Genomic DNA, 10,871 nt, shown 5'->3' with positions numbered 1-10,871 from the left:
GTCTTCCTCATCTTCACTCCGGACTCGTCCAGGGGACAAGAAGATTCACGAGGAACCGCGGCCTCATCAAATCCTATCAGGTCACATGTAACATTCGCTGGTCGAACAGACTGTGTTTTATTTCGAGTTTTGGATCCTGTAGTGCGAGAACGGATAACTCCTATGCCCCGTTCTCCCACCCTTTTTGTGTACACACCGCCGGCAGAATGTAACAATCTTTCCTCGCCGAAGATTTCCGGGAAGGACGACCCAAACCTCGTCCCTCAGCCGAAGTTAAAAAGCCCCTCTCTGCAGCGAGGAGGCCGAGTCTGCGCCAGCCAGCCCCGAGGCCGCGCCACCGAGAGCCAGCGGCTACTCGAGGACCGAGTGATTCCTACCACAGGAACCAGACCCTACCGAATGAAGCTTCTACAAGTAAGAGTTACTGGTATCTGGGCCTAGCTTAGCTTAGCATTAGCTTAATTTAGCCTATTCGTTATGTCGTTGTTATTCCTGTATCTTGTTATGTTAAGTTACTGTCGTGTTATAACGCGTTATTGCGCAAGCATCGCGGACCACGGAGTCCCGTTATATTGTGTATTTCCTGCTGTAACTGTTTACATTAGATCCGTCGCTGCTAGTGGATGTGGAGGTTGTGATTTTATCACTTCAAAGACCAAAACCACGGTGGCGGAGCCTCGTCTCGCCGACCGAGTTTCGGGGTGATACGAGAGCAATACTCGCATCTCACCGCAGTGATAAAGATCTGTTTTGTTTTGGGGATTATTTTATTTTGTTTGGTTTTATTCTCTCTTCTTTAAATCGGCTCTGTGAGTGAGATTGAGAACCGCAACTATCACCGTACAAGCGTGACCGGTCGGTTCAGAATCTGACCGCAGAGTTTACGAGTGATCAGCTGTTCCTCACATTCTCACTGCAGCGCCGAGCTCCGCGCTCAGAGCTCTCACTCTCTCTCTCTCTCTCCCTCTCTCCCCCTCTCTTCCTACTAACCCGCACACACATAGTTAGATTCACTGATTTTGGGTGAACCTCTCAGACACGTGGTCGCGTAATCTATTGTCCCAACCCACATTGTGCGCCGTCCCACGTGGTTACACATAACCACCTCTCAGCTATCTTGTCGCGGGTCCCTAGACTCCGCCATCTTTGCTTGTAGGCTCACACGCCCCTTTTTAGGTTACGTACTGTTTGAGTAGCCCCCCCCCCCCTTTGTTTCCACACACACACCCACGTATATATGTCTATATACATATCCCTACCCCACTTTATTCATTTGACTTTAGGTATTAGACATATAATTGTATGATAGTGTTTGTTGATTTTGATATTACTTGATTTGATCATTTATTATTTTATTTAATAAACTCTGTTATATTTTAAAGAGCAGTTGTCTGTGATTACTCGTGCATATGTGTGTAATAATAACTGGATGTAGTGGCCTGTGCTCGAACTTAAACCTTCACTCTCACTCTGAATGTGTAATAGTACTCAGACTATTGACATTATGCGTGAACACTAATTATGAGACTTAGGTTTATTGTTTGGTTATTGGTCCCTGTTCGCAGGGTGGTGCCCCGTTATTATTAATAATCATTAATAATTGTTACTGACGTTAATAATTCTATTGATGTCAAGAATTTAGTTTCTTCGATGCTGATAACCCAAACACGCTCCTCTACATTCCCAACACTGGCAACGCCTTTCTGGAGAAGGAAAGAAAGGGTCGGCCAACCCCACAGCTAGCAGCCCTGACCCAGCCAGGAAAAAGATTTGTACGAACGGTATTTCTGGCTAACAGTGTCTGAGAAGCGTTGCACATGTTATGGCTGGGAATGCGTTTCATTTGTAACTGAGCATCTTGGTGTTTGGAGCTGTGCTACGCTAACCTGAGGTGGCTAACCAAGGCAACAACACGACACCATAGCACAACTGGACACTGAAAACTTTTGGAGAGACCTGAGTGGATCTACAACTAAAGGAACACGTTCGCAGGAGGACCTCTGGCTGGAAGTGAACTGCACCGATGTTCTGTCCAACCGCGGTATTAAACTCTTTGTTAACAAAGAAAGGAGGATGGACTTTGTCTTTAAGTGAATGCCATGCGCGTATTCACGTATCTGCCCTCTGCAGTTAGTGTATTTGTAGGTGCTGAGCTTCATTTGATTCTCTGTTTGGGGTTTTGTTTTCTTTAACAAAGCAAGAATTATGGTCCGGAGAAATGGGGATTGTGTGGCGATTGCTTTAGCCCTGTTTGAATCAGTAGGGAACAGCTAAACGCTGCGGGGAGAGTGTAGCTTGTGTGCTGCTGTTGTTTTCCTGCTAAGCTAGTTTAGCATAGTGTGCCTCCCAGAACACACGCGCCTCACCAGAGTACAATGTTGTGGTTCTGGGGTGGGCGTGTCAGACAGCATGTTGCCAGGTTCCGCGTAGTCCACCGAAAACATTATATTTCCCACAATTTAAGCTTCTACATTTTCCAAATGCACTAGTATTATTCAAACGTATTGTTCGGTTCGTAAGCCTCGTACTGAACGGCTTAACAGGAATACGTGTATTGTTACACCCCTGGAAACAAATAATAACCGTAGCTGTGGCATCATAATGAGGTTATTAGGATGTGGTTCAGCTGGAGTAGGACAGCACTGAAGGCCCAGGTATAAAATGCACGGCTTGCCACTGATGTAATGTAATGTTACCAATAAAATATACTTGGGTAAATTGCAGATTCAAAAACAAACATATTTAAATGTATTTAGGATCCCAATTAATAACATTTGCTTTATTACTGTAGCGTGACTGCTGAGATTACAGCTTTGTAGCCTAATTCAATCTCTAAACTAAAACAGTCTATCATAGTATTTAACTCTCTTAGTACAGTAAGAAACTTGCTGGGTGCTTCGCATCAGTTAAACGGAATCTGAACTGACCACGCTGAATTTGTTCCAGCTTTCTTTAACACCGCCGATATTTCGTCTTACGATCATCACCTTAAAATGAAAAGTATGACAGACAAGGCTGACACTTTGTGCCAAAACACTTTAGAAAATAATCACTGGCATGAAAGTAAAAGGGTAACTATTGAAAGAATTACCTAAAGTAAGCTCATACACTCTGCAGACTTCAGCTTGTAATAGTTACAATACTGTGCCCCTTAATACTTGGCAATTAACTTCAGCATTTCATCCTGCATGTCTGTAACTGTGCTTTATAATAATCTAAAATCTTCCGTTTTGCTTTCGCAGATTCACTATTAGTTCAGTTGTGCGATGAATCAGCTAACAACACACAGAAAACGAATCTCTTCTTGAGGAAAAAAAGCGGTGCTTGCCACTGTGTGACCCTGACATGTTCATGTATGATGAAAGACCAGTGCATTCAGACAAATGTAATTTGCACCTACAGCTCAGTGAGATGAGGGGGGGGGCTCTTATGGGGCAGGACTAATTGCTGCCTGGGGAGCTGTGTGCATGTGTGTGTGCATGTGTGTGTGTCTGTGTGTGGGTGTGTGTGTGTGTGTTTGCCCGGCTGTCTTTCTGCCAAAATAAACACTTTAGTGAATATTTAATGCACGTGTTTATCTGCGTGTGTCTGTCAGTGTGTGATAACAGAATGTCAGCAAAGACACGGGAGTTAATGAGGCCTCCCGTTTGCCACCAGTAGTGGATCGAGCGCGGTGCACACAGTTCTGTGGGCATTATTTCCGTGTTTAATCACGACTGTCATGGCTAATCTGTACAGCCGTAGTGCTGAGTATCAAAACGGATACTCATCAGTACGGCAAACTGTCAATCCACTCGCCAAACATAACAGACTGGGTTCTGCGATCCCAAATACATCATTCATCAGATCACTGAGACAATGGTATCAGCCTCATCTTATCGTGATTAAACAACCATCCCCATCCTTATTTCTTAGATCTGTAAAGGAGTTTAATAGGGAGTTATTACTATGATATGAATAATGGTGTTATGATCTGCTTTGAAGCTTTGAAAATGCTGCTTGTTTTATAAACTGGTGTCCACTGCAGAACTGCTTTAAGCTTGATATGTTGAGTAAACTTAATTCAAGAAAACAAAACAATTCCGTTGGCAGGGAGTTCCAGATCAAATTAAAATTAAAACTCATATCTGTGTCTGCTGAAATAACTGTTGATCATTACAAATAAAATGGAAAACACAATGGTCACATTGTGCTTTAAGGATGTAAAAAATGTTTTCTCAGGTTTCTTGGCTTTCTTTGGCATTTTATGAAATGTGTTCACCTAAAATGTGGGGCTCCTAAAGGTTCTGTATCGAGTCCCCTTCTGTTTACATTTAAAATCACAGTAATTCTCTTCGCTGATGACGGTCAACTTGTGGTACCTGATCACCCTGTGCATTTCAGATCCTTTTGCTTCTCAGCAGCATTGTGCAGCTGACATAAGATAACAATTGGTTGTACACTTTCTCCATCTGAATTAACGCACATCTTAAATTGTCTTACTTGGGCCGACATTTGGGTATTACAACTTTCCGTAAAACATACACATAGCCAAAAGGAAAACATCAGTAATAACATTTTGAGAATTTCTATATGCTTTGAAATATATTCATAGGGAAAAAAATCGAATTAATAGTAAATGAGAAACAAAAGGACAAAAGGTTTTTTTCTTCATTACTGGCATTTTCCAAGTGACAGGACAAATGTAACTGTTTACCAAATGTATTAGACTGAGTTGGCTGTGAACAACATAAATTATAATATCAATATCCTCAATTTACAAATTGTTGCTAACTCATAACAGCACTGAATGGTTATGTCCAGGGTTGGATATTAACATTTTGTCCACCTGCCACTGTTGCTGGTGGGTTCCAAAATCTACAATTCCTAAATAGATTACCATTGTTTGGCGGGTGAGTGAGGTAAATCTAGCAGCCACTTTTACGCATATTTACGCATATTTTACCAGCATTTGGCTGATGGCTGGTGCTAATTTCCAACCCTGGTTGTGTCCTAACATGATCTTGCATTTACTTTCTCTTAATTGATGGCTGTGTGGTTTTACAACCCATATTTCTTAATTTCTGCTTTTCTGGATTAGCGTAGTTTAGTTTTACGCACATCAAAGATCACTATTCAACGAATTAATATAATCTCATTCTGAAAATCATGACGACTTCAACACAATACAGCTGAAGTTGGCCACATTGGAGAAACCGGCAAGAGTAAACTAAATTTTGAAAGTATACAACCAAAAAAATCCAGCCCGTTGTTTCCAATGAAGCTAGCAGCACTAACTCCAAAAGTCGCTTAATCTAGCAAGAGAATTGCCAAGTCTGCCAAAGCCACTTCCCCAAAATTATCAAAATGAACGTAAACAATAAACGTGGCTATTGTAAGGGCTTATTACAACCCTGTGTCTGCCACAGATACCAGATTTAGTTTTTTGTCAGAGCATTTGAATTATTGATAACTGTCGGATGTAAAGAGAAGTTCAACAAGTATGACAAAAAAAGCTGTCTAAAATACATAACGTACCTAACCCTAACCCTACTTAATATAATTTAGTCTCATGATTCTACTTCTATCAAATCAAATTCAAATTAAAGCTTGAACTTTTTAGATTTCCACAAATGCGAGATGATAGGAACGCCTTTTAGTTGGCGCGCCGATCCGATCCCTTCACCTCTTGTACGAACAATCCAACACAATGTCTTGTGTTTGCATTTCAGAATGAAGCGAGAGAAAAAGTACTGTCAGGGGTAAAACTTTTTTGTTCCGCCTAATCTCATCTGATGCAGTGCTGCAGTGTTTCCTCCTGTCTCTGCACGCTCATGTCCTCAGCAGGCAGGCTCATAAATTGGACAGCTAAGCCTTTCATACAGTTTAATAAAGCGCTGTTTTCGTGGCTCAGGGGAGCTGGTATTAGTGATGAGAGCCGCTGCTGGCATTCCTGCAAATCACATCATCATAATGAGGCTGTACTACGGGAGTAAGACACCTCCCTCACCACCCACCCACGCAGCCACCCACCTCCCCTCCACCCGCTTTGTTTTCTTTATCATTCCTCTGACACAATACGATGTCTTCACTCCACCGCATTCTCCCAGTGGGAATTCGGGTTAGCACTGTTTAAACGTTGCAGGGCCGGCTCGGACAGGCTAGGGTTATTTCTCATTTAGTAAAGATCACAGGCGCTGTAAAATGCTCCCGCGGCATGCCGTGAATGCCAAAAGCGCCGTGATTGGCAGCTTGACGGCAGCGGCAGCATTTGCATGGCATTTAGCTGGGCGGGCGATGGCCACCCCCTAACACCAAGGTGGGTAAATAAGATGACTTTCTCTGTTCACACACAAATGTACATGCGCACAAACACACGGCGCTTGTGCACTCACGCGTGCAATCTCGCTCCTCAACAACCCCCAACCGTCTTGGTCTGCCAAACCTAGAGCCACTCATAATTGTGTGGCATTTAGGGAGAGGAAACGGACTTCTCGTCGTGTGGGCGAGAGGGCCGCTGAAAAGTCTGAGCCTCCCAGTTTTTACATTTAAGGCTGTCATTTGAAAATAATTAGGCAGAGTCGCAATTTCCATGATCTTAAAAAAAGTGGGCTGCAAACATTAATGCAAGCTTGGATGGCGCATGTCTATTTTAATATCATTAAAGAAACATTTAGTTTTTTGTTGCAAGCCTAATCCTGAAAAACCTTTCCAACTGAAGGTGCAGCAACCTAAAGCCCTGGTCACACAAGACACAGTGAAAATAATCCACATTTATAGCTTCTGCATTCAATATTTCTTAATCCACAATGGATCAAATGAATGTGTGGTGATAGGGCTCACTCGTAGTTGTCAACCCCCTCTCTGCAGTTCCCCCTCAGCTCCACAGATCGTTTTAGTGTCTTTCAGCTCATTACTTTGGTTTTTCAGACTTCAGCTTTAATGTTTTGTTTCCATTTTTCAGCTCTTATTTGCATCTAGAGGAGCATTTAGCGACTAAAGTGCCAGAATTTTGTGCTGGATCTGGCAAGAACTTGAGTTTAAAACAAAAAATAATCTAACATTATGTACAGAATGTGATACGGTTAAAGTGTTGGGAGTTATGTCAAAGACGTCTATGTATTGAGTTGAAGAGATGTCTCGAAATGAGCATGCTAATCAGCGATAGCGAGTCACTGTAGCGTCCAGTCTGCCCTCACTCCAACATAAAAGGACGAAGAAGTAGAGCTTCTTGTCAATCATGTTAAAGATTGAAGGTTCGTGTAAGTTTTGATAGTTTGTTTATTGACTTAAATGAAAAGTGGCAGAAACTCGACTTTAGCTTCATTCGCCACCAGAAGATGACTTCTCTGGCTCCAGGAAGCGGACCTTCAATCAGCGGTTAGCTGTATAGCAACTCAAGTTCAGCCAGTGTTGGGGTGCACAGTGGGCTGGCACTAGGTCTAGCCTCTGATCCGATAGGGAGTCGGGCCAGCAGTCCCCGGGTGTCATATTATATGGACCCAGTAATAGAGGTGAAATGCTACCCACTATTTGTTTGGAGCATGTGGCCAGGTATTACACATTGCAACAGGAGTTGGTGGAGACCAAAACAGAGCTAAAACTAGAGACCTTCGACAATGGCCCCTTTTCCACATCCTACCCTCCTACTTCCTGCACCCTTTCTCAGACCAGACCCATCTTCGAAATTTTGATCTCAACTACACATCTGTTTTCGTGACCACATCTTGTACAGTTGTGACTCTATCCCCTATACAAATCGGTCCACAGACACCCTCACATGGTAAAAACAATATAGCGGTGCGGGTGCGGGTGCCAACGTTCCTCCTTGTAAGAAATATGATCTTTTTTGCTGACATGTTTACACACTTTGTAAGTTGCTAATATGTAAACTATATTTTCAGCTTGTTCCACTGCCCCAAAGTGCCCAAAAAGGAAAACACATTAAAAAAAAAAAGCATTTGAAACTCTATTAAAAATTTCCATTGCGAGTACTGCAGTCTTCTTTTAACAACCTTAAACATTGCACTAGAAGCAGCCCAACCTCTGGTGGTATCAGTCAAATCAATTTACCTTCTTTGTATTATCAGGCTCTGATAACAACCTCTATGGTCCAATGAAACAAGTGCTGTTTAGACAGATGCTTTTCCTGGACAGGATGAGCAAAGCAGACACACAGCTGGTTCCATACGCACAAAGCTGGCCGATGGCAGAGTGCACTGAGCCTCTATTCAGTGGAGGCAAAAGTATGGATGGGAAAAGAGCTTCTTGTTCAAGAGACAGGTACCAGAGTGTATGCTACGATGCAAAGTGACCTTAAGCAGTGCAAGTGCAGAAAGAGAATGATAAGCTAACACTGCACACATACTGCCTAGATTTAGAATCAGACAGAGCTCCATCAATCATTGTGGTTATTTAATTTGTTGTAATTTAGACTTTCAATTTCGTAGGCCTATACAGTTCAAGAGACCTACGTTTTTTTTTTTTTTTGTTTGTTCTGAAATCTGATGAGGTTAAGTGTTGTTGGCTTTTATGTTCAGTGTCTTTGCCACATGAGCAATGACTCCGGCATTGCAAGTCAAAAGAATTAAAAGTCGAACGAACATAACTTTCAAACTCATGACAGGATCATTTCAGGTTATGTATTGATGCATTTACAAGATAAACACTTGGTTTATGGCCGTCGCCATCTTGATTTTTTGGAACCAGAAGTGACACAAGAGGGTGGAGCTGAGTACAGTCGAACGCTGACTTAGACGTTTAAAATGTTACAATTAACTTTTATGAACTAAAAACACACTGTGAAAGGGCTTAAAGACAACAACGTGTTAGCGACCTGTAAAAAGCATACTCTGCTTTATGGTCTATTTTACTCTAAATTAACCTTAATTTATTAAATGAACACCATGCTGTATTGAAGAAGACTTTAAACTAGAGATTGAGACCATAAACTCATGTTTACAATGTTTACTGAGGGAATATATCAAGTGAGACTTCTATACAATCAGACTTCTTTTTGCAACCAGAGGAGTCGCCCCCTGATGTCTATTAGAGAGAATGCAGATTTAAGACACTTCCTCTTTGGCTTCAATTTTCAGACCTTAAGGTTGCCGCCTTACCATTAATCCTAATCCGATCACACAACTCTACGTTTTCTTTAACCTTTAAAACTCTTCTCTAAAAATATTTTTACCACTTGAAGCAGGAGAAACAAACTGACATATTTCGTCTTTTAGGTCCTACAGTATGGTGATCTTGGTAGCAAACAGTTTCTTATTTACACATCCAGCAGATCCGGACCAAGATTCTGCAGTTGTTGTGCATCTTCCCGTCCGACAAACGTGAGTCTTATAATCACTCTCCTTTTGCTATTTTGGTTTCTGTTGGAGTTGGGTGATAATTGTGGGTTCATCATTATGAGTGCTCCTCCACATCACACATTAGTCATCTGATTCATTGTAAATGCAAACATATTTATTATAGCAGCTTTAAGAAATGCTACTTTATATTTGTTTTGCGGCAAACTTTCAAATATGGGACTTTCCACCAGAAGAAAGCAAAGTTACATTAGTGATGTCTGCGATGTGTTTTCCGTACCTATGTTACGTTATTTGTGTTTTACTTAGTTTATGTACTTATTTTGAGCTCAACCATGATGTTTTTCTTAAATCTTAGCAAGTGGTTTTGTTTGAATTCACACTAACCCTCCATGCTTGTGTACAGTATGTTGGCATTGATAGAACTGGCAGCAGAAGCAGAACTGGTAGTGTTTTTTACTGGTGGCAATAATTAATCCATTTCACTTCTTAAAAATTAAAACATTTGCCCATGTTCACACACCTCCTCCTATTCCACAGAGCAGGAGATCTGTTTACGTGTCACAAGTCACATTAACGTCTCAGAGTCATCTTATTTTCTCATATCCCGTCCCGCTTTTCGAGCCATCACGCGCTCGCATTTACACACGCCGTCCCTCAACTTTTATTCACCTGAAAGATGATTGTGAAATGACATTACTGGCGACAGCCAGGCAATAACAAAAGTACCGAAACTTCCCGAGAAAAACAATAAATCAATAAGCCTCGCCAACACATCCTGTTACATTCGCCACTCCTTGACACCTGGAGCTCATTAAACACAGCCTAACGTCAACTTAGAAGAAGGAGAGCACACAGAGGCGCGTCTTTTTCCACAGCCTATCACAATAAGAGCTGCTGAGCAACCTTGATATATTGTATATACTCGAAATAAATATGATTGTCCTTTAATCTGATTTTATTATACTGGGGACTCCCGCTGGCAAACCTACTGGGGGGCTGATGGCCTGTAATCTTATTGCAGGGAGCGTGCCGTGTTTCATATCCCCTTCTTGATGGTGTTTTATCATGTCAGGACTATTATTGTTCCTATTGGTGTTTGTGTGTTTCTGCATTTATATGCGCTGGCGTATAGAACCTCATAAATTGAGTTATTGCGCGTTTCTCGAGCGTCCGTCTCTTGTTTGCATATGCGTGCGTGAGCGTTTGTATGCGTGCGCCCCCGCAAGTCCCTGCAGCTCGGATGTGGGTGCTAATTTTGCCCCCTCGGGCGTGCCGGGGGCGCAATCGAGGGCTCTGCTCTGTTTGTGACCGATATTGACCCAGTTTGTGGCCTCGGTGTTTTCTCTCTCTCTCCCCTCCGTCTCTCCTTCTTTTGTCCGTCTGCTGGGGCGGATTTGCGAGCCCGCGCGCGGATGGAGAAGCGGGGCGCACTCAGACTGAACTAAACGCAACACGCATCATTGAGCGGCATTACCAGCCTCTCCACCGCTCATCATCACTCTCACTGGATGCTGCAGGTGTGTGTGTGTGTGTGTGTGTGTGTGTGTGTGTGTGTGTGTGTGTGTGTGTGTG

At 42.5% G+C, this 10,871-nt stretch overlaps 1 protein-coding gene across 1 annotated transcript in view; it reads left to right on the top strand.

Moving 5' to 3' along the window:
- Window positions 1–229: 229 nt before the first annotated feature.
- LOC116388398 (transducin-like enhancer protein 4) overlaps window positions 230–10,871 on the top strand; it is a 74,059-nt gene continuing 63,417 nt past the window's right edge. The window contains exon 1 of the mRNA XM_031856202.1: window positions 230–414. Within this exon, the coding sequence (XP_031712062.1) occupies window positions 400–414 (15 nt within the window). The 5' untranslated portion in view covers window positions 230–399. The remainder of the gene's footprint in view (window positions 415–10,871) is intronic.

This window comes from Anarrhichthys ocellatus, unplaced genomic scaffold (assembly GCF_004355925.1).
Source record: "Anarrhichthys ocellatus isolate YVR2014 unplaced genomic scaffold, GSC_Weel_1.0 scaffold17, whole genome shotgun sequence".
NCBI lineage: Eukaryota > Metazoa > Chordata > Actinopteri > Perciformes > Anarhichadidae > Anarrhichthys > Anarrhichthys ocellatus.
Note: the sequence above shows the minus strand (reverse complement) of the source record. Positions and strands in the feature narration are given on the sequence as shown.